General features: G+C 40.7%; 1 protein-coding gene across 3 annotated transcripts in view; it reads right to left on the bottom strand.

Annotated features, from left to right (window-relative positions):
• Nucleotides 1-17,645: 17,645 nt before the first annotated feature.
• Nucleotides 17,646-24,845, bottom strand: part of IL1R2 (interleukin 1 receptor type 2) — a 28,167-nt gene continuing 20,967 nt past the window's right edge. For all 3 annotated transcript variants that reach the window (XM_080602000.1, XM_080602001.1, XM_080602002.1), the window contains exons 7-9: nt 23,928-24,063; nt 21,664-21,809; nt 17,646-20,346 (exon numbers count right to left, since the gene is read on the bottom strand). In XM_080602000.1, the coding sequence (XP_080458126.1) occupies nt 20,219-20,346; nt 21,664-21,809; nt 23,928-24,063 (410 nt within the window). In that variant the 3' untranslated portion in view covers nt 17,646-20,218. The remainder of the gene's footprint in view (nt 20,347-21,663; nt 21,810-23,927; nt 24,064-24,845) is intronic.

Raw genomic sequence — 24,845 nt, 5'->3', positions numbered from 1 at the left:
CAGAGACGTCAGTAGGATCCCCCTGAGCACTCTCCTGGCAGGTGAGCAACACCAGCTGCATAAATCAGTGTAAGTCAGCTGATGGAATATGCTATCATTTTTACTTAACAGCACTCAAAGGAAATTGTGGACTAAAGTACACCTGTCAGCAGTAGGAGTGAAGGAGGATGCCGCACCCTTGCAGGTTCCCCTGTAGGAGTCTGGCCCTGAGGGGGCAAGGGTTTAACCTAGAGAAGAGAAGGCTCTGGGAAGGCCTTATAGCAACCTCCCAGTACTTAAAGGGGTCCTACAAGAAGGATGGGGAGAGGCTCTTTGTCAGGGAGTGTAGTGATAGGGCATGGGGTAATAAAGTCAAACTAAAAGAGGGTAGGTTTGGATTATGTATTAGGAAGAAACTCTTCACTCAGAGGGTGGTAAGGCACTGGCACAGGTTGCCCAGAGAAGCTGTGGATGCCCCATCCCTGGAGGTGTTCAAGGCCAGGCTGGATGGGGCTTTGGGCACCCTGGTCTGGTGGGAGGTGTCCCTGCCCGTGGCAGGGGGTTGGAACTGGGTGGTCTTTAAGGTCCCTTCCAACCCAAAGCATTCTGTGATTCTCTGATTCCATTCCAGAATAATGAAAGCAGTTTGAAGCTAGAAATGATCAGACTTTGAAACTTGTCCCAGATTCAGCTGGAGATCAGCTCTGTTGTACTTCAGATCATGAAGGAAATTCTTGCTAGACAGGCAAGAGAAAGGGGTGACATGCAATATCAGAAGCATCATGGAAATTGCATTCCCATGGCGCCTCGGAGCTCAGTGATCACAGTGATAATTAAGCCACTCTAATGTGAATTGTATCCATCCTGCAGCTGAAATGCATACAAGTGCTATGTTTAGTGTTACAAGAAATACTGGTATTTCACACTGGTACATTCTAGCCTATTTCAGCCACTAAGCTGCTCATGTTTTGTGTCAGCAATATTCCAGATATTACAGGTTGTGAATGAATTCTCAGGCTGAAGATGCCAAATAAATTTCGAAAATGTTGCTCCTTCTGATTGTGTTATCAGCACAGACTGGGAGGAAATTAAAATAAAATAAAATAAAATAAAATAAAATAAAATAAAATAAAATAAAATAAAATAAAATAAAATAAAATAAAATAAAATAAAATAAAATAAAATAAAATAAAAACATCAGTGGGAATCTACACATTCCTAACAATTCCTTGAACTTGAACAAGAAGAGCAGAGAGAGGAGAAGGACATGATCTCTCTGAAGGTTCTTCCTGGAAATTAATTTCACCAAAATTAACTCATTTTAAGAATAAGTTTAAGTTTTAATAAATTGTTATTTTCCAGTGGCTGAAGTTTTAATAATGAAAGCCCTGTTCTTCTATATTTACACTGGCCCCTACAATAGTAAAGGAAAATTTGCCATCTTACTATATGAAGTTGCCTAATTAAGTAATTTCCTTTCTCTCTGCCATTTTTAAAGCACATACTGTCAGAACAGCTTTAATTTGAGCCTGACTGTACCAATACTTACTCATTGCACTAAATATGTAACCAAAAAAAACGATCCTAATTGCATAAACACTGAAGTCAGCTTCTTGTGCCTTTGCAGAGACAGTCAAAACAGAAAAGTTCTCTATTTTTATCATTTATTTCATTTGACAGTGACATACAGAAGAGAAAAAATGTACTGAGGGATGATTTGCTGTTTCCAATGTTGACTACCAGGACCTTAAATGGGCCACAACAAAACCAAAGCTCTGGCTTGCAATAACATGCAAACCACACATAAGCCCATGTTACAGCAGGTAAAGCCTACCAGGAGCATCAGTCACTTGTCCTTGAGGAAGAAATATCTTTCTCTTGCTTACCTACACAAATGTAGTAGAAACTTAGCAGTAAAATATGTCAAGGGCTGGTAAGGAAAAGTGGGAAGTTGCCAGGCCCACATTATAGAAGCAGAAGTCAAGTGCAGGCTTGCTCTTCTGCAAACTTATTGTCACATACCCCATTCATAACGTAATCTGCTGATGCTGCAGATTTCATTGTGCATACACATACAGAATAAGAGCCTGACGTTGGTGGCAGCTTTGGCCTTGTTTCAAATGGGAATAGGATTGCACTCTGCTTTATGCCTCAGGCATCGTCCCCTAAAAACTATGCATCCCATTCAGGTTCAGTGTAGGACCTGCTCACATGTCATTCCAGTGAAAGCAAGCAAGATTTGCTTTCTGGTAGCTGACTGCATACACTAATTACTGAGACAAACCTTTAGACCCTTCCTATGCAAGAATTGCTTTGGCAAGCTGTTCTCCAACATGAGGCCTGTTTGGTTTTTTTCTGAGCATTTTGTGAAAGAGTTTTGGCCAAATGGGTTTACTGGAAAAGACAGTGACAATTCTCGGAAACATTCATCCAAAATAACTGTCACAGGTCACAACCAAATGCTTTTCAGGAAAATTCCCCCCCAAAATGTTATTTGCTTTTTAAATTCACTTTTGAAAGCCAGGCTCAGTACACAGCTCCCCTTCACACAGGAAGGAGCCACGTACCCCAGTGAAGCATGCATGTCTCCCACGCTGCTTCCTTTGCTTACAGACCTGATCTGCTTCTGCCTGACGTTGTTGGAAAGGTTCCCATTGCCTGCAGGGAGATGTCAATGGAAAATTGGAGGTTCACTGGTTTTGTAAACAGGTTTGAAGACACCCAGAAGTATACATATTTGCATAAAGGAAAATGAGTATCTCCTTTGCTTCATACTCTGTAAAGAAGGTAGCCCTGATTCTGCCTGGGATACTGATTCAACAGAAATAATAACTAACTGTGAGACTACTAGCATATATAGATCCTGTGCAAACTAGAGCCCACAATAACAATCCAAAATTGCTCTTGAGAATCCCAGGCTCAGCTGGAAACTTGTTCACAGTTTTTGCTGGAGATGTTTCAGCTGGTTTTCAGGAAGACAAAATTCTCAGCCCTTACTAACTGCAAGTCTTTCCTGACCTGTCTCTGAGCTCGTGTATCCACTGAGTCCATAGTCTGAAGAGCAATGGCATTGAAGCCAGGCAATGCTAAGCAAAACAAACAAACAAACAAACAAAAACAACCAAATAAACAAAAAAAAACACCCTAGGTTCTGACTGAAAAACTATTGTTATCCTTACTCCGATCATCCTGCTGGCAGCTTGTCTTCCTTTCCTCCAGGCACTGCCTCTTTCCAGATCACAGTTCCAGGCATAAGCTTCTAAATTGTTTTTTCATTCCACTCTAAGTCCTTCTTTGCTTTGGGCAGGGTTGTTTTTCCCATGCCTAGCTGCAACTAACACAATGTGAAGAGTGCTGTATCACAAGTATTTAATCACATACTAATGCCAAACCTGTCAAAGTGGCATCTCCCTGTCTCAGCTCCTTCAAAAGTAATGCAGCTTCTGAAAAACACAGCCCAAGAAGTTTCTGAGTCAAGCAGGGCTGGGGTAGAGCGGTACTTGAATGACAGGCATGTTTAGGTCAGCACCAATCAACAGACAAGGGATGAACTGAAAAGGAGGATGCAGACGCTTAAGAATAGTTGCAGGCTGTCAGAAATGAAGAAAGAGCTTCTCATCCCACTGCGTTTCAGGTCTGAGCCAATTAGTCTCAGGCCAAATTCCCACTCAACAGTTAGTCTTCGGCCAAATCGCTACTGAATTTTATGCCATGATTTATTTTTTTTTAATTATTATTTTTAAGAGAAAAGTTGACGAAAACGCTGGGATCTTCCCCAGCACACTCCGCTGCCATCTGCATGGCTGAGTCAAAAACTGCTCCATGTTCTCACACTTTGTTCTTTCAACTGCTGCTGGCGGGGGAACATAGGACAAAGCTCAGCTGCCACTTACTGGAAAACTCACCCAGCCTTTGAGTAATCCTTAGAGGCATTTCAGTCCTCTGTAGCCCAGCCCTGTCTGGGTGCCAAGCCTTGTACTTTCAACTGGTGTGTTCAGCAGGGATGTGCAGGGAAAGTAGTCTCCGTCTCCTGTTTTCCCATTGCAGAGCTTTTCCAGAACAACCTCTTTTGGCCCATCAGTCCAACATGCAGGTTGAAGGCATGGCATTTTTATCTGCGCTCAGATGGGAGCCCGTGGTTTGTACCATCTTATAGCCACCGGCCAGCCTTTGCCACATGACCCTTGTGGAAGGGTGGTGGGCAGGGAAGGACAACTTCTTCCTCGTCTTCACACCTATCGTATCTCTCCCTAAAATATAATTCAAGTTTTTTTTCCAGCTGGTTTTCAACTTTGGTGTGTAAAAGTCCCACAAATCAACTAAGAGTGACAAATAAAATTTTAAAAAGGGAAAAAAATGATTTTATTAAGGGACTTTTCATTAAAATTAGCTGTATTAGGAAAAGTTCCTGCAATTATCTAATTAGCAAAGATAGTTCTCATGGCTACATAACAGTGAAAAAGGTTAGAGATGTCTTCTTTGGCTATGGCCTTGTAGTTCTGAACTGCGAATTTCAAATTTTTATTTTTTTGAAACAGTATTTAATTGCTTTTCCTTTTTGATTTCTACTGTGTAATATTGGGACATTTACAGTGTATGTAACAGAATATGTAAATATCGAATATGTAAATATCTTTATTTGAAACACTTTACAAAGTTACAGCAGGACAAGCAGAATCTTAATTCAACAGAAAATCTTTGAGTAACTTTGCAGAAGCCAAATGCAGTAGAAAATCCTTGAGCAACTTTGATGGACTCCATGATTGCTGAAAGTGTCAATGTCAGTATCTTAAATTGTTCATTAACTTGCTGCTGACGTCCAAACTCCTGCAGCCAAAACAACCATTCTATGAATCACACCAAAAAAAAAAAAAAAAGAAAAAGAAAAACAGTGAAGAAACTGAAAAAAACAGTGAGGAAAACTGAAGTTTTCCTGGTTAAAACAAATAGCATACATTAGAAGCTTACACAGAAAAAAAAAAAAAAAAAAAGAAAAGAAAAAAAAAGCAAAACAAATTGTTAAATAAAGGTGGGTTTGGAAGTGTGAAAGGACAAAGTTGATTATATAACTATACTGCTATTTTTTCTGTGAACCTGAACTAAAATTGAATTAAATGTTTATATAAAATGCCCACAGACCTAGAGAGGCAGCATAGAGAAGAGGTGCTAAAGTTAATTTTACATATTTATATTTGCAAACTTCATTAAAGGTTCCAAAGTACTTCTTGGATTTTAAGCCACACTGTGTTCAACCATTCAGCAGTGAAATGCAGTCTCAGCTTACCAAAAGTGAACATGATGTTTCTGTGAAGAGATTAAACCAAGTATCCGTCCTTAGCTACAGCTAAAGGGGAAATTTGGCCTGCTGTAATGTACTCAGCTCTCCCTTGCAGATTTAGTCTCTTTTTTTGCTCACTTAAACTTTTCTGTTTAAGAATTGTTTCCAGTATACCAAGCTCAGATGGATTAATAGGGCAACAGCTAATCAAAAATTTCTTTACTTAGGTGCATGAAGAGAAAAGATTAACTCTAAAGTAGACTGCCAGCTCTAGAGCTACAGAAAGAGGCCTGTCAAAGGATTGGACATGTTAAACTTATGCATGGGTAAATTGCTGCCTGTGGAAAGACTACACAAACCCTTGCAGAGGAACTTGGAGGAAAAGACTGGGATGTAGCTTGGAGGGGCTTCACGAGGTCATGTAATCTGTGTATTTGTCCTGAAGCAAAGCCAGTAGATCTGTAACACACTGAAGGTTATTTAATATATTTGTAAAGATTTCATAGTCCACTTGATAGCCTCTTTCTGGGTTTAAGCTAGAAAAACTTGCTTCCTCCCTAGGTGCCGGACCCTAAACTTGCCTTTGTTGAACTTGGTGAGGTTTCTCACTGCCCAGTGCTTCAGCCTGTCCAGGCCCCTCTGAATGGCAGCTCAGCCCTCTGGGGTATCAGCCACTCCTCCCAGTTTTGTGCCATCAGCAAACTTGCTGCGGGTGCACTCTATTCCATCATCCAGGTCACCGATGAATAAATTGAACAGGACTGGATCCAGTATGGACCCTTTGAGGACACTGCTGTGACATCTTGTCCAAATCCACTGAACGTGGAAAACAACTGTTCACTGTCTTCTTGCCATTTTGGAAGTCTGTTATCAATAACACCTCAGCCTTTTCTTACATTAGCAAATTTAATTGTTTAAATTTATTCCCAATAAATCTTATTTTCCAAAACTCGTCTTCATGTATCTCTTCTGGATTGTCTCTAATTTATGTGCACCTTTCTCAAAATGTGTTTCCAACTGGATAAAGCCTGAATCTCAGATGAGGTCTTCCCACTCAGAATAGAGTGGAGTAAATACCTCCCATGTTATATAAAAAAAGAACCCTGTTAGTACTTGTCAATACAAATTGTCTGTGTTGCAACTGTTTTGCATTACTGACTCATTCAAATTTCTGCTGGACTTTGTCTTCCATATGTCTTGTAGATCTTCTATTGCTTAATCAGTTCCCCAAATACCACCAAGTTTTTTTTACTAGTATTTTCCTTTCTTGGGCTTATCGTTATCAGTTTTGTACTATCACTCCCTCCTCCCCCCCCCCCCTCCCCCGTATCAGTTTGACTTTGACCTTTGTTGTTTGTCTTCAATGTGCTTCCACCCTATCTTACTTATTTGACATATGAATTCATTAAGTTATTCCCTAGTCTATCAGCAGCATTACTAACTTAAATAAGATTAAGCAGAATTAAACCATTTCCAGGGATTAAATTTGCAACATTGCCTTGAAATATCCTGTTTGACAGAAATTCTTTGGTGATTACTCCATGAATATGCTTTTCCAATAGCTGAGTGTCAGCCTTACATTCCCATCATCTTAACCACATTTCCCTAGTTTACTTATGACAATCCTCAAACCCCGTATTAAATCTGAGATAAATCACAGCTGCTGCTTTCTCTTTAACACCGTAACTTATCCTAGAAAAGAGGAAACTGAACTAGTATGGCATGCTTTGGTATTGGCATACCCACCTTATTCTTAATCAGCTTTTTATCTCTTACATGTGCTCTTTTTCCTTAGATATTCCTTGGAAGTTCTTCCAAAGATATGCTACCTGTCTGACTTACATTGATTCAAGGCTTCCTTCCTTCATTTATGATGCTATTGTTTTGTAGTCTACGATAAATTAATGTCCACCCTCTGACTGGACTGAATTTCAAACACATTTAATTACTCACCATTATCTATTAACTTCCTCTGTATCTACAACACAAAGTTGCCACTAACACATTCCCAGAACTTGATGGATCATCTGTATCCTCATCTGTTTCTTTCTCAACAGATGTTTGAATAGTCCAGACCGCTACTTACCTCTGCCGTTACCGTGAGACTGAATCTCTTCTTTTCCATTTTTATTTTTGCCTAAAAACGCTGAACAAATCTGCCTTCCATCTCTTTCTGGACTTGAGAAGAATCGTAGACAATCTGAATGTGCAGACCTCTCTTGTGCCTTTCTCAGCCTCTCCTTTATCGTTGTATATCAGCATTCTAGTATAAACTAGAGGCTTTGTTATGAGTGGAGATTACAATAAAACATTTTACAGTATAACATTTGAAAGAGAAGAGAAAGAATTGCATGAAAATGCAGAATAAAGTCACAAAGAACATAGGATAAACCATATCTTACATATATATATAGTGTATGTATATATATAATGGAATAAGTTCAAAAATAATCTCTTTTATTTGAAACAATGGCAGTAAACACTAGCTCGAAACCAGATATTAACTACTAGAGGTTTTTTAATGTTTATTTTGAAAGGCTCTTGTAATGTGGAACATACTTAGCTCTCTGACACAATCTGCGAGCAGGAAATTAACTAACACAAATTATATTTCTCACATTTCTTCCATTTTCTCTAATTGTGTCATTATGTAAATACCACACTTCTTACACAAGTAAATCAGCACCACAAGTTGCAGGAGACAGAAAATCTTTGATCTGAAGAACACAATCAGTCTAGTATCTGTTTGGCAGGAAATCTAAAGCTTTCCTAGGGTTTAAAAAAAAAAAAAAAAGTTGAACAGAGAGACAAGCTGCCAGCTGCTCAGCTGCTGAAATAAATTATGAAACCATTAGATTATCTCATTGCAAAGGAAGGTTGGGAGATAGGTAAGGATGGACAAGGTTGCATAGGGAGCTCTCTAATGAATTTCAAATGCAAAAAAAATGTACAAAAAGTGAGACCTAGGATCAACACCTGTGGGTGTTACTAAATAGTCTGAATTCTCAAAACCAGAAGCTGGCAGAATTAGGCACAGCTAAGCTATTTCTTCACGTGAAGGACCAGGGAAGGAGACTTATGTAGAGCCATATTTCCTAATCCATCCTTCCTTTCCATCCTTCCTAAATTCTCCCCATTTCCAGGGACACGGAGACACTTTGCACTCAGGGAGAAGGAGAGAAAGAAGGGCAGGTGAGAGGGAGCCAGACAACCTCCTCAGGGAGGAGCTGGGGGATGAGCCTGCCCCTTACAGTAGGTGTTCATGGGCAGAGCAGAACTGTGACAATCTCAGGACATGATTGTTTCTATATCCAGACACGTGCAGTCAGTCTCGTTGTGGCACACTTCTGGCACTGAGATTCATTTTCCTCATTATAAAAATCAGCTTAGATGTGGTCTTTCTTTTTCCCAGGATAATTTTTTCATCCTGTGCACTAGGCAAAGGCAGGAGCCACCAACACCTACAGCTGTTTCAAAGCCCAGCTTTTCAGGCTGCTCCTCAGTGTCAAATGTGTCCGTGTGTCTGAATATCAACCCAGCCCTATCTTCACATCACTCTACTTCTGTGTACATACCAGCACCTAATTACAGGCACTCGAGAAATTTTCAGGACACGTAGAATCAGGCCTGGAGGGTTAGAAAAAATGGAAATTAGGAGGTGGAGTTGTCTTGACTCTTCATACTGAGGTGCAGGATGTGCAGAATTTAGGCACACTGCAAGTTCAAGGAGCCAAAATTCATATTTGAAGAAAAAAAGGATGTTTCAGTTTGTAGGTATGGTGCAAGTCTGAATAGAGAATGACGGATGGCCTCTGTCTTGAGATTTAGGTGAGAGGAGGTATCTCACTGCCAAACTCAGTCTCTGCTCCGTACCCTGAATATGCAGACGTGCTGTATGTGCACCATTGAAGGATGTAAGATAAGATTTAAAATGCTTAAGAGTTTCTGCGAAAAAAGAGCTTGAGAACCTAATGGCCTCCAACATTAGCTTACGCCCTTCCTAGAAAAAGTGTAGGTTTGTCACCAGACAAGGAAGGAAAAGTACCTCTTTATGGGAACTAGGGAGCTATTTTCCAGCTTAAGCAGTCATCAGCTGGCAGATGTTTGTGGAAAAGCTTTCCTTTTCAACTGAGGCCAGGAAAGAAGTGAAGAGATACTGAGTGAGAACATATGGCATGATTTCATATTGTATCTCTCTGTAGCCTAATTACAAGAGACAGCTAGCCCAATAACAGGAAAGTGAAAAATGTCAGGGTGGAGCCTGCAACTGGGTGCAGCCAGCGCGGACTGAGACGGGGAGTCACAAACAGGAGGGGAGGGGTCAGGGGAGGTAGGAAGAAATAGTCACGCTGGTTGCAAACAGTAAAAATAACACCATAAACCGTAATTTTGAACGGCATTATTTTTCTGTTTCCACCTGCAGCATATGTATATGCTGTTTTGCAGTTTTACCATTTTGCTAACTGACATCCTCCATCCCTTTGACTTTAACTGGGCCTGGCTTGACTTAACATTTAGCTTACCACTGTGATTTTTAATAAACAAAAGCTCTTTTTCAAAAGCATAAACACACTTTAAAACAATATTTAAAGAACGTGAACAAGATTGCAAAATCGAGCCTTCTGAAATTAGGCAATACAAGAACTGAGGGTTCAGACACATTACAATACATTTTTTTAAATACATGATGCATTATATTCTTTTCCCCAGCTTGCAGGGCACAGGATGGACAAAGCCATGGAGCAAATCAGGGCTGTACTGTACAGGAGGTTGTTCTTGATGGATGGGATTCTTTTCTCACTCATCAGAACCTGGAAGCTGGTGAGGGGTGAATTAAGGGTGGGAGAAAAAAAAAAGAGAAGATTGATTAGTTTTTTGATGACGTGAATGTTGCCTTTGAGAATCACATTTCATCCTCAGCTTTTCCACAAAGCTCTTGTGGAATGACCAACAAATCACAAAAATAAAAATTACATGGGTGATCACTAATGCTGTGTCCGTCCTTTGATACCCAGATGGATTGTTAAATTGTTGCTTGTCAGTGATGCAGCAAAGACGCTGAATTTATTCAAGAAAGAAGGTTTAGCTGCATGCTGTAGGGAATAGACACCTGGCAGAGAATGCCCCTGATAAACATAATGATATTGCAGGTACACGATCGTTTTGAGTTCCTTAAAGCTTACCTGAGATTTCTTTTTCTTTTTCAGTACAATATGATCATAGTTATATATATATACATATATATATATGGAAACGTTTTCATAAATTTCATCTAGATAAAACTGGGAGAACTGTTGGACAGGCTTTCTTCCCTTCCATCCTGCATTTCTGTGTATTCTTTATGAATTCATAGGAAGTAATTCCCCAAGCCCACAGTGCAAATATTGCTTTGAAAACTAGTGTTTGAGACCCTGCCTTTAAACTCTGAGAGAGTCCCAAGGTCCAGGCAGTAAATTCAGGAGACTCAAGTATTAGTTATGTTTTGAAAAGCTTTCTGGGGCCTGTGAGAGTGAAGCAAATAACTTCATTTATTTTTTTATTCGTTTTTTAAGAATGTATTAAGCTGTTGAATAATAAGTTGCAAAAGTCTAAAATAGTTCAGAGGGAACCATACGTCCCCCAAGATAATGGCATGCCAAACTGTAATATCCAAGCTTTCCACTAATGTTAGGTTTTAGTCTTATTCAGCTATGTCCCTAAACACAAATGCAAGCAAAGTTGATGGCTTTTGAATGCAAGGAGGTCAAAAGGTGAGCAAACAATTTACATGTGGCAAAAAATAACTGTGCTAACTTTAAAATCACCCTTTTTTTTTCCCCCAGTGAAAACAGACACGTGTTAACTATTTGTCCTGAAGGAACAAGTTCAAACCAAGTGAAGAAGATGCAATTACATTAGTCACTTCTCAACAACATGTTGTGTTTTGTTACAACTTTGGCATTTGTTTCAGTACCTAAATTTAGCTCTCCCACACAATCTTGGATTCATCAATCTTAAAGCATTTAAATGACGTGAGAAATGCAGAAGAATACAATACTATCAATATCTGCATTCAAAAAAATAAATAAAAATCCAGTAAGTATGCCTCAGCTCACATTATTTTATAGTCATTCACAAATAATTTGTGGTCTCTGATCACATGCTTTGAAGCTACACTCAACGCACGTGGAAAGGTTGAATGACAGTATATGGTCACAAGAATCCATGATTCAGTGACATATTTTGATTTGTGTTGAAAAACTGAAATATGTGCTCCGTTCCACATCAGACACGTGGCAAGGAGTCAGAGGCTCCCACCTCATGAGCTAACCTGAACTGCCTCAACCCTAAGGAAAATATATCACATGGCAGGGTGTGAAGCCAAAGTGACTGCATCCAAACAGCCATATGCACAGAGGAACAGCCAGATTTTACATCACCTAGGACTTCAACTGATGAGAACAAAATAGCCTGAAGTGAAGATAACACAGGCTGAGACTTGCCACTGGTGTGATGGGGCTTTCCCCTGTCTCGCAGGAGGCAGTAGGAGAGGCAGGGTCTGGAGGGCAGGAAGGCAGGGCAACCTGGCTGCTGTGATGAGTGGGATGTAAGCACCCTCTAAGAGAATGGGAGGTGGATGAGTCGTGCTTCTCCCTAAATTAAAACCTGCTTATTTCAGTGACGTTATGATCCAGTAAGTCTATGCCAGAAGGCCACTTGGTTTTAAATCCCTTTTCTCCCCCTCCAATGTTTCTTTCTTTCAATGTTTGAGCAAGTTGCTTTGTTTAGAAGGGAATAATTGAGTGCCCAGAAACCCAGGGGCTCCAGAGAGCTGAAGAAGGAATCTGCAAGGCTGCCAAATTTGGGGCTACAAGGTCCTATTCTGCACCATACCAAAACACCAAGACCTGACACCTCCATTCAGATCTCCACCCATTCACTGTGCAGATCACTCTGTCTGTTTTCCCCCATGCAGGTTCTTGGGTCCCACTGTGTGCCCGCTCCTCTTTTCCCCTGACAGAGCAGAGGAAAGGATGAGGTGAGAGAAAATGCAATGCAGTTTTCTTTCTGCCGTTCCTGAGCAAGAAGTCTAGGGATGAGAGGAAGCAGAAGGACTACTGCTCTCAGGAGAGCTGCACTGGGACTGGCCTCTTTGCTCCTCTACCCTATCTCCATAGGAGGTGAAGAGTCCTGCATGCTTCTGCTGGGTTTCCTGCAGGATTACTCTTCACTGGAAGGTGGGAAAAAGGGGGCAGCATCCACTCAGAGGGATTCGTACCCCTGCTGAGCTCAACTGCAAGATGCGTGCACATATCTTGTCATGTAAAAGTAGCCTCAGCCACAGATGAAGGCTCCCGTGATCAGGGAGAGCTGCCTGAAGTTGCATCCTCTTTGCTGAAATATATGTTGCAAACAGAATAAATGAAAGGAAGACAAAAAAAAAAAATGAAAGTACTGAAACTGGACCAGTTCCCTGGAGAGACTGAGAATGAAGACTAATCTCTGTAAATAATGTTTTGCCCGTACAAACAAGCTGTAACATGCTCAGGCCTCCCCAAAGCATTGCATCATAACAAATTGTTTTTAGGATTAACATGTCTAAAGTACCATGGGTCTGCTTTTAAAGACATTGTAGAATCAAGATTTAACTATTTTTTTAATCAGAAAGAAATATAATGAATGCAAATGTAAAAAATTACAAGCAAAAATCTAACCCGTGAACTTGGTGACTGATGTATATGCAAAGTCTCAGGCTGCTTCTGGATAACCGGTGTCCCATACTGGGTAGACAGATGGTTAGAAACTTGAATTACTGACTTAACCATGGAGGTGGGTGTTACATCTAGGTAAGTCAACATTCTGCTTTTATAATTAAAGGTTAAAAAAATAAATAAATAAATAAAACTCCAGGCACAGGCAATAATCCTGAAATGTGATCCCAGAAGCTGCAAAGTATTTCTGTCAAGCCTCTTGCAGTTATGTTTCACCAGCTGGTTCTGTCTCCTAAAGCCTTCTTCCAGGGCTGTATGCTTCTGTAACTTATCATTACTGCACTTTTTGCTCCTTGACACTGCCGACAGAGACTTCTCTCCTGCTTGCTTGCACTGTCTGGGGATGCTGAGGCTGGAAGCTCCTGGTACCCTCACCAGGGCAATTGGCTCTCAGTTCGCGACCAAGTGTGAAAGCCACAGCAACAGCCATTAAGCAGTAAAATGAACAAGCAGAAAGTAACCTCTGCGAGACAGAGTGAAAAAGGGCAGAGCAAGGTTTAAGGGGCTCCTCCTCTCTGCACAGCACAGGCACTGGGGTCATATGGAGCCCTAGCTCACCTCACCAACACAATTTTGTTTAGAGAATGGATTGTGCCCTCCAGTAGGAAATCCAAGATTCATTAAGAGCTTTTATCCAAAGCAACTGGCATCACCAAGAAGAGTTTAAAGCAGATTAGGACTCTGGACATGACTACAAAGACATACAGCAACTGTGTGCACTGTTTAATTCTTTTGATCTTCCAGCCCTTAAAAGCTTGAAAGGGCTGTATAAATTTGGCACTGGAGATTTAGTTGAGGAAATAATTGCATAATAATTAAACTCTTAGATGGGATTTTGTATCTGCAGCAATCCAGCCTGTGGTTTTTTTTTTTTTTTTTTTTCCCAATGGAAATAAAGAGCACAAAGCTGCAGGACATGATGCAGCCTTGCAAACAGACCCCCTGCTGCCACACACATCAAATCCCCTCCACAGCTGCACCCAGCTACAAGTTAAAAGTCATTTCTTTTCCTCTCCATTACTCCTCCTGAGAAGCTCTTTCAGGACCCCACTGCTGTGTAGTGATTAGCGGCCAACTTAATTTTGGTTATGTGTTTTTCATCCCATTCGCCTTCATTAGCTGAAATATTTACATGCACAGGTTCTCCAGCCCCCGAGTGTCCTTGCAGCACTTCATATCCCTCCCCGTAGGAAACCACCCTCTTCCACACATCTTACCCATGCATTCCACATTTCCTAAGTGACACTGTGCCTGTGTGATTAAACAAACAAAAAAATAAATGAATACAATTTGCTTATATATTCTCCCCTAACAGGGAACAGTCACAAATGAGGCTCTGACGATGTGAAGATGTGAATTTATGACCTTTCTCTACAGTGTATTCTCAGGCATTTTACAGGATTAAACTCAGCAGGTAAACTAATAGCTGTAGTCAAAGGCAAGGTATCTGTGTGTCCCCTGAGCTGATAGCTCCTCTCTACTACAGAAAAGAGGTCCTCATCTCCAGCATCCACAGGCTGTCCAGGATACAATGACGAGAGCTGAGAAACCACTATTGTTTGCTGGTTGTCTCCTCCGGAGAGCCCTCAAGCTGGCTGGAAATCAGCTATGATAAGTCCTAGTCAAAAGGAAAAGAGCAGTAGCAACATATTGAGGATATATGTAATGATACTAATTACTTAGTTCAGCTGCAACCCAAACATGAAAGCCGCAAAGTTGTTGAGTCTTTAATTTTCCAAGTAAACTAACATGGTATTGACTGTTTCCAGTCATAGTCTGGCCTCCCCAAAGCTTATGACAAAGCACATTCAGGATCCAAAACAAGCAAACAAGATGATTCATTTAGCCCAAAACTAAACGGATGAATCCTCCATACCCAAAGCAAAACAGGACCTCTAAAGCTGGAAGTGAATTGCACCGTTTAAGCCCTGCCAGGCAGAACTGGTAATGCTGCACTGTCCGCAAAGAAATTAGAGCCCACCAAGACTTGTAGGTATGACTTGTACCAGACTTGGGTCTGATAAGCAAATATATAGGTCATATAAGAGAAATTCAGGTTCTGGGACAATTCAGGCTGGTGCCAGAAACTAACACTGGGAGGAGCGACACACAATTAAATGAGCTAAACTGCACTTTGCAGCTAAGGATTTGGTAACGGGTAAATTTCCCAAGTTCTAACAAGTGAGTTTGGGTCTCTGGGAGGTTTTGAAAGCTTCCCCATTATTATTAGGTATCTGGCTCTCCCTTGAGGATCTTAGGAAGACAACAATATGTCCTTCCTGAAAACCGACTCATGCTATTATTTGGTCTGCCTTACTGAACTCTTTGGCACCATGTACACAAGCTACAGGCTGCGACAGAGTAGGAGTTCCAGTGTAATGAACAGATGAAAACAGAATAATAAGTAATGCATATTTATCATGTTTTCTTTATCTGCTGCTGCCCATGTTCGTCCACTGGCAGCAGATGTGTTTTATGCTATATCAGGTGCACATAGCAGCATTTTTTCTGGTCCACAGTTGTTGCCTTGCAGTGCCTGCTAGGAGCATGTGTTCTCCAGCAGGAGTGGAAGGGCTGGCAGCCCTGCTGCTGAGACTCTGCTTCAGCCCCTCACACAGTGCAGCTCTTTCTTTTCTTCCTGTAATACTATGGCTCTTCTCCGGGCCATGGACCACTCTCTGTGAGCCACAAACATTTTTCCAAGACATCGCCCAGTCATTTTCAGCCTGCTTTTTTTTCATGTTGGGGTCCGCAATGCCTATCTTTGTGCCTGCATCCCAACCTTATGCAGTATTTTCCTTTAGCATGAGCCCGTGTCCTTTCTCTGCACAAGGAGCTACCAGCACTACAGTCATTTCCCAAGAAGGCCCAGCAGCCTTGACCTTGTGAAAGGATGTCTCTGGGCTTAAATCCATTTCTTTCTATAACCCTTGTGTTAACCTGAAATCATGTTGTCCACAATCAGTCTTTCCACTAACACTGGGTGGATTGATCTACCTCCGTCTTGAAGTTAGCTGTTCAGCTTGTGTAACTGGTGGAAAAAGGCACCTCTAGAGGGCAATTCATCCCATTTATTTCAGGCACCAGAGAGAACTCTTCCTCCACCAAGTGGAGAGGAAACATCGATGACCAGCTTGGAGCAGGTGAGTTCCTTTCTGGTGGTCAAAGGCTGGATGAGAGGTGCCCCACCCGAGGTTATCTTTAGCAGCCCCAAGGTTACAAGTGGGCAGGGAGCTCTCAGCTCCAAAACCAATTCCTTATTTTGTTTTGCTCTCCTGAGTTTCTTGCTTTGCAAACTTGAGTTGGAATAATCGTCAAACATTTTCATCAGCTATTCTCATATTTATAGCTTTATTTCTGGCAATGGTATTTGACATGTTTCTTCTCCTTCCTCATGCACACCTCCCTTCCCCAGCTACTAAAATCAAAAAACTGTAACCTTCTAACATTCATCTGCCAAGATCAGCTCTGTGCACAGGTCCAATTCTTATTTCTACTTTTATTCACTAAACTATTCACTTCTACTTTTATTTACTCCCACGTTTATTCAAAGGTTTTGCCTGTCAACCAGCATATTTAATTATTTGGTGCTTTCCAAATTATGTTAATTTTAATTGCTGCTTTGATCAAAGAATTATGGACAGTTGACATTAAGATCACATATGCTAAATAAGACTAGAAAATAACTGTTAATTGAGCTCACTTTTCCTGCAAAGAACTACTTCTGCAGAAGCTGCTGCTATCCTGGAAGCTAACTCATGCCAAGACCACACCACACCATTTTTTTCCACTCTGTAGAGGTTCCTTGGAAACTTTTGCAGATAGATGAGCTCTACTGACGAATGCTGCAGACCCATACAGTTCCACGAAAGAGGTTTCTTTGTCTTCTTTACGTCACTAATTTTTCTGCAGAGGAACATTGTTACACAGAGAGCCAAGTCCTTGACATGAAGTGGCCTTCTTTGTTTTGTTTTGTTTTGTTTTTCAGGTCTGACTGTAAGCTGCTACAACTAAGTCCTCAGCCTCAGTTTGCCTTGAGACTCAGGATATTTTCTCCTCAAAATATGTTGAGACCGGAGGGAAATTCCTGGGAGAGACCTACCCAAAGATCTATACATATGGTGACAACTAGAACTCTAATTTTTACTAAAAAAAAAAAAGTTACCAGTGGGAAGATGAATAAGACGAATCTCCCTGCCTAAGGATTATGTACTAAATTCACATCCCCACAATAACAGTCTATGTTAACCTACATTTCCAGCCTCAGAAGGCATGAGGGGACACAATACTTCAAACTCTGGTAGCTGGAGAGAGAATAATCACCCAGAACCCCTCCCAAACCCTTGCGGGGCTGGGGAGCAGGGACAGATATAACTGTGGCAGCAATCAGGAAAGGAACCTGGTCCGTCCAGATTTGTTTTCCTTTTGGTGTGAAAAGGCACCACTGCAGGGACAGAGTAGAGGTAGGCTGAAGGATGGAGCACATCCTGAAGCCCCCGCAGCCCACGGAGCAGGGGACACTGCTGCCAGGGGTGAGCACTTTCCAGAAAGGTGCTGGAAAACAGCACCCCCAAGCAGCCATCTCAAGCCTTCCTTCCCACCCAACTCAAACACCAACACTTTGATTTCTTTGTGGGTTTTTTTTGTTTTGTTTGTTTTGTTTATTTATTTTTTCATGTAGTATTTACAAGAACACTGTAGAATGTATTTCACGTGCTTATAACAAAACAAAATCAAAGTAAAACATTTACATCGTGTAGTTCATTTGAACAAATCTTCCTGTAAAATATTTACAGTATGTAGTTTATTTGAACAAGTCTAGCTATCATGAAAGCCTTCAGAAAATTACTGTATCAGTAGTTAGAGAAGTGGGTATCACTTCATAAAAGAGTAAATCTTTTTTTCTTTACATTCCCCTTGTATTCAAGACACCACTGAGTATGTAGGAGCAGCTCTCTGCATGCCCAATTTTTATCTCATATTCACATTTCCTTCTCCTTCTCTAGTGTGGAGGAGGATCTGAGGTATTTAACTTTCTTTTGGCATCAATACTCCATATACAAAAAGTTCTACTTCTTTTCAACTACTTAGTGAAATCCAACCCTGCTCCTGCAGCCAGATGTGTTGTCACGCTATTCTGGGAGGATACAAATGGATGGGAAGAGCAAACCACATTGTGAAAGGTTACACTTATTTGCAAATCTATTTTGTTCTCTAGTTATAGAATAGCAATTGCTGAAAAATTAAAAAAAAAAAATAAAATCAGGAGGATTCCTGATGTACCTAAAACTTTCTCATTTTTTCATGTTCCTTCCAGCTACATTCAGTATTTTTCTTCCTTCAAAGAACAGATATCCAAGTGGGCTGACTTTTTTCGACACAACCAGCCACTTTTTTTGCATCTGCCCATAAAATCTATATATCTTTTCTCACCATCTTTAACATCCTGCACTTGGAAACAATAATTCCTGTTGTCTTGTCTGGTTGCCATTGACTCAAACCGTATCAGAAATACAACTCCTGTATCTTTTCAGCAAACATTTAGAATATATAAAGGGATATTTTGTCTTAAATTTCATAAGTTGCAAAGGTTCTTGCTAACAGACTGAAGGGTTTCCTAATTCAAGCCACATCCTAGTCTTTAAAATTCTTCAAATGTTTCTTGGGCTAAATTCAGAACCAGCTGTAAGTGATGGTGGAAAGGAGATTGTCAATGGCTTCTCCCAGATGTCTGAGAGTAGTTCATCTCTCTAGTCTGCGGGACTACACACAATTCTAACATTCTTACTTTACAAAGTTGTTTCTTTAGAGCCAACGTTTTTCCTGATTATTTTTTTCCTGATTATTTTATCAAAAAACCTCCAGGCTGGTTTTCCTAAAGAAAAAGCTTTTTCTTCAGTGTCTGTGAGAAGTGTCAGTTATGGATCTGTAACAAACTAAACCTTAAAGCTGGATCTCTTCCCCTTCTATACAGATGAAGACATGCACTATGTACGATGGAACTATTTCTCCACTATCTGCTTGGCAGAGGAAGTAACCAAGGCATTCCACTCCTTTTGATCCTCAAAGTACAGCATGATTACCTGTTTATTTATTGCTCCCTTCTGATTTATGTCAAGATTTGAATCCAGTTAGACTAAAATAAATAGGCACCATTTTGCATCATGATTAATCAAACTGCATACTTCAATTCAGAGGATACGTGGTTCCCAAACCTACACCAGTTTGAGACTGGTGCAGACTCATTGTTTACAGGAATCTATTCCAGACTTTTATACTTATATCAGAGAGAAGGAGACGGCCAGCAATAAAAGTTAGAAGCACAGAATAGCAAGACTGTACCTTATTACTGGTAATCTGTTGAATCACTTCCAGGAATAAAACTTTATTAGTACTAGTCAAATGACTCTCAAAACACTAAAACATCCTCCAAATACTTTTCCTGGCAAAGATAACATGTTACAGCTGCCTACAATTTTCTAGCCATGACACGTTGGTAGATAAAACAGAAACAAATTCTCCTGTGTACAATTATCTGTTATGCTGAGGTAGTTATCTCTGGGAGAGGGGTATTCTGAAAGCACCCATTTAAGCAAGGAATAATCCAAGTGGTTAAAAAAAAAAAAAAGAGAGAGAGAGATTTTCTGTGGAAAAGTTCATAGAAGTACAGTTGTCATGACAACTGAATTTGGCTCTAGAAAATGGAAAAAAACAGCTGTTTTGTAGACTGAAGAAAAATAAATTGAGTTTGGGTGCACAAGGAAAAATCCTATCACTCTGGCATGGAATAGCTCTTCTGGAGCAAGCTTTCTTAGTTTCTATTTTTTAGGTTCTAGTTGTTTTGTTTTGTTTTGCCTTTTTCCAAAGGACAAGGCTATTGAATTTACAAAGGGTGAGACCATCTCCTTTTTCTTACCCTTCTTCTCATAACAAGGGCATGTTCCTGGGACACCATGTTTCAAAACGCTACAAAACACAGTCTAGGTGCAAAATGGTAGAAGTGGGTTTCCTGCATCTAGGCAGCATTTTACACAAACTTTTATTTCTAATTTAATCAGTTCATGGAAGACATGAAGAAGAAGAAAAAAGCTGATATATATCCATCCAGTGAGAAAGCAGTACGTCTAGTCTGAAACATCTCTCTGTGTCTCACGTGGAAGTCACCCAAGGTGAATTTTTTGCTGTTGGCGGTTGGAGAATAAAGCAGATCTTAAACCTTTGCTATTGTGTATCCTTTATCAGCTCTCTGCTTCCAGCACTTGTGCACGCATATCGCCCCTAAGATGACACAGGCCAATGCAACTGGAATCACTGCAGTGTACCAGGACAAGCCAACAGCTGGAAAAGTAAAGAAATGAAATATTGTCAGAAAATTTAATTCTCTAAGTTCAAGGAGGAAGAGGAGAAATCACATAAAAAGGATGTCTGCAAATTAACCTTCCAGCAGGGTTGACCACTTGCAAAAGAAACAGGTCTGTTGATTCAGTGCTCTGGGAAATGGGTTTGTCAAGGTGGGAGGAAAATATTGGAAAATAATAGGAGGTGAGAATTTAAAGTTCAGTCCTCCTGTGTACACATGGCTCTTCCCAGCCCCTGCTCAGAGTGGCTACGTGCTTCACATCTTAATTCGGTTAACACAGCGACAATCCAAGCAGGAAATAAAGACACCACATGGAAAGGGAGTACATAACAGCTAGTCTACACTCAAGCTCTAAGAAGAATTTTCTCATACAGACCACCCGATAAATTACTAATGATCAAGCCAAGACTGTGAGCTTCTTCCCAAAATACACCTAGCTTCCAAGACGAGCATCTGTCCAGACCATTTTGGATTATGCTGGCCTACACCAGTTCATGGACTGCCTCCTCTTTAGCAATACCTGTGTAGCTCACAGAAGACATGAGCAGCACATCATCTAGCTAAATGAGTACAAAACCCTCATCATAGGATGCTGGAGTGAGTCATGAATTATAACTCATAATGAAGACTGTAAATGTTCATGTTCCTTTCTAAGATGATATGAGCAAACTTTGGTGATTCATCAACGTCACGCAAAGAAACAATTAGCATTGCTTCACATTGTTTTTACAGCTGGTTCTTAGCCAATGGTCTATCACACTGCAACATTAATTGCACTGGGCTTCTCTTCCCATCACTAGAAGCCAAAATAACAACACCCACCATAATTTACACCTCTTGTTATTTTGGCAATAGTCTGTGCACGAGGAGAAGGAACACTCTGATCTTTATTCTGCTATTGTCTTTTTTTTTTCCTACTTTCTGAGGAGCTGAGGGAGATCTGGCCCTGTTACACCCAATGAGAGTTTGCCAGTAGTCTCACTGGAGCCATCATTTCACAAAGCTTATCTAAATTTGAGCCCTATCCAGTGAACAGATATATTCCAGCACAGATCTTTTCGCCTGTGGAAAATGTCAATAATGGACCCATAAAATGTGTTCATTGTGAACAGACTATTCTAAAACACTGTGCATGTTAGATCTACAATTGAAAGAGGCAATCAATTTTTCCCAGGTAATAATCCATCTCAATACTAACTTGGAAAGTGTAAAAGACTTTGGTGATAATTCAGTTTTAGAATAATTATAACAATTATAGAATGTTTGTCCCCCAGATAAGCAGTTAAGCTCATTACCTTCCTGCTTGACCCTTGTTGGCAGTACTTGGGATCCATATCTGTTCTGTGCCAGACACTTAAAGTCTGTATAAAAATCCACTTCTTCAACAGATTCAAAAATCAGTGGCACTTCAATGAAGTTCTCACCATTTTCTGTGGTTTCTCTGGAAGAAAAAGAAAAGTCAAATGTTAATTCTGCAAGAAAATGCATTGCATATTTGCTCATTTCTGAACTAGCCCCTTTGCATTACAGGACACCGGTGGCTTCCAGACCAGCTCTGCCAGCTCTTTGAGTCTCCATTCCTCTCAGTACCCTTGCTGCACTCCAGAAAAAAAAAAAGGAAAAAAAAAAAAAAACCACACACAAAAAAACGAAGATCTAGATTTGTCTTGCAAAAAAAAAATAAAGAAAACGGAGGGAAGAAATGCAAACAGGGTTGTGTATAACTGAGCTCCCCACAGAGCCTCATGGAAGGACCTAGTTCCTTTTTTCTGACCAGCTATTTGGTTCTGAAATTCTTACTATCAGCTGGAAGAGTATACATGGAGAACATAAATCTGCAAACACTCACTTAGCAAACTGAGCCACCATACCTGCTTATCATTCACCTCAAATCAAGACTTCAGCACAAGAAACTGTCGAGAAAGTTTCCAGCTTACTTCAACCTGATTGTCTCATGAGTGCAACTATTTGAAAGCGGTTTTCTAGGTGCAAACACTGTCTCTTGGTACCTTTTAGTCACTGCTGGAGAAGTTGTCCAGCTGCTTTGCAATGATTTGTTCATGAGTCTGCTATGTATTGAGGCAATGGACTTCTCTGGGGTCAGTACCGCAGGAAGGTAGCAACATGGCAGTGAGTTCTTTGCCAAAAATTTCTGTGGGAAATACATTTTCCCTGTGGTATTTGACCTGATATGACTTGCTGCCTTTCTGAGGGCTTCCAGCAGAGCTGAGACATCTCACACACCATGGGCTCTGTGTGACCCTGAGCTGGCATTGCCTCTTTCCATGTGCAGCTATATAGTAATATTTAATAGTCATGTTAGTGATATTAGTAGTAGTGGTGGTGGTAGTAATAGTAATATTAATAAAAGTCTAAGTAAGAAAGCACATGTGATGCTCTATTCTAAATCCTGAAGAGACTCTAGCTGTTCCACATTATGTCTTATGTTGCTTGACAATGCATTTAAGTTCTCTCACTCATGTAAACAACATTATGAATGAATGGTCTAAATCAGGATGGTGGGAATACCAAAACACAGAAAGACTCAGGAACCCAGCTGAGTTATCATGTTACCTCTGGGTGTAACTGTGCAATAAACTCAACGCGGCCAGGTTTTTATCTGGCACTGAAGCCACATGGCTGCAAACAGCCCACATCCATAACTGTTAAACACTCTCGTCCCTCAGAACAGGGATGCCACATCCCCAGACCCCGTTGTCAATGGTCTCTGCCACATGCCAAGTCCTAATCCCTAGCCAGGAGCTGTTTGGGAATGTCATAGCTGGTGAGGGACCAGTTTGGCCACTAAACAGCATAGGCAAAAGACAGAAGCCTGGAGGCATGCAACTATGAGGCAACTCAGAACTGCGCAAGATGGGGAGAGACAATGGATCAGGGCAAGAGGATGTGGGATATCCTGCCTTCCCTCCACCAGCATCCCCCCTGGTGCTTCCCTGGCGCCAGCTCTAGCACTCCCTGGGCATCTCAGTGAGTCAGTTTAACTTTTAAGTCACTGACACGAAAAACAACAACCCTAAGGGGAAAACCAACAATAATTAAAATAACAACAATTTAAAAAAATAACATAAAAGGCACAAACCATTGGGTAGCCTTCTGTTATCTCAGTGTATTCAGAGGCTCAGTGAAGTATCTCATGAATGCCAGGGCTGGTGTGGGGGAATGGGTGGTGCCATTTCTTTGGCACTGGGCAAGGAGAGTGATAAGAGAAGCACTGGGAAGGATCAAGGCCCATTGCTTTCCGCTGCAGTCAACTCTTATATCAGCCCAGCTGCCTATGAAACTGTGCTTCAAGTGTAAGGCTCTGAGCTGGGTCATTTACAGTATAATATGAAAGAAATCCAGAGATTAAAAATAATAATAATAATAATCATTATGCTTGGTTTGTTTTGGCTTTTTGTTTGTTTGTTTGTTTTCTCAGCTCTTACTTTTACTTCTGGACTCTCCATATCCCATTTCACTACCTGGCATTCATCTAAGAGCTACTGTAATACTGCAGGTTAAGACAACAACCACAAGAAAACACTTCAGCCTGACTTACTGTCGTTCCCCCTCTGTAACTCTGTTTTGCTTGTAAACCACATCAATGATGGTGTCATTTGCTAACCATTCCACGTCAGTATAGATATGCCTGCTTGGTCCAGCAAATACTTTACAGGGGAGAGTCATCTTGGAGCCTGTTGGTGAAAGATTAAAAAGCATTCAGATACATGTTGAGAACTACTTTCTCTCAGTGAAAACCAACGTCTCTGGTGGGAGATCAAGTTCCCACACACGTCAAGCACTGCTACATTCAAAACTGAAGTTAAGCCCCAGATTGTTTTTGATTTAGACATATTCCTCAGGAGACAAAAAGGGCACAGTGTGATTTTACTGCTCTGGAACAACTGCATTAAGCAGCAGTACAGCCTCCCTCAGAGATGCTGCAGGCAAGGACATTCAGTTCAAAATGGGACCTCCAGGGCCAATGTGATGATGCAAAAATTCAGAAATTTTGCTATAATTATTGCAACTCTGAGCTAATGATAAAGAGCCTTAACACTAGTGCATAGCTATTTTATATGGAAAACAAATGGCTCGATATTCATACAATGTTGTTATTATATTGATGGCGATCGGAGCGATATAATACACTCTGTGGACCGGATAGGCAAAGAAATAGCTTAGTGGTATATTGACTGAAAGAAAAGTGGCATTTAAAATTAAGACCACAGTGTGTAGATCATCCAAGTTAAAAGAGCTTAGTGTAAAATATACCTGTTGTTCTCTAAAATGAGGAAAGGTAACAGAAATGCGCTGTCATAACATAATCTTCAAAGAAAAAATGAGTTTCTGTCAAGGTACTTTCTAACTAATGACAACTACCCAATTGAAACTTTAGGAAGCAGTGAAAAATGTCTCCTCCCAAAAGAGCTACATGGCTCATTCAAAGCCACTGGAAAACCTAGAGCTGTCTGAG

This window comes from Anser brachyrhynchus, assembly GCF_964034855.1.
Source record: "Anser brachyrhynchus genome assembly, chromosome: 1".
Taxonomy (NCBI): domain Eukaryota; kingdom Metazoa; phylum Chordata; class Aves; order Anseriformes; family Anatidae; genus Anser; species Anser brachyrhynchus.
Note: the sequence above shows the minus strand (reverse complement) of the source record. Positions and strands in the feature narration are given on the sequence as shown.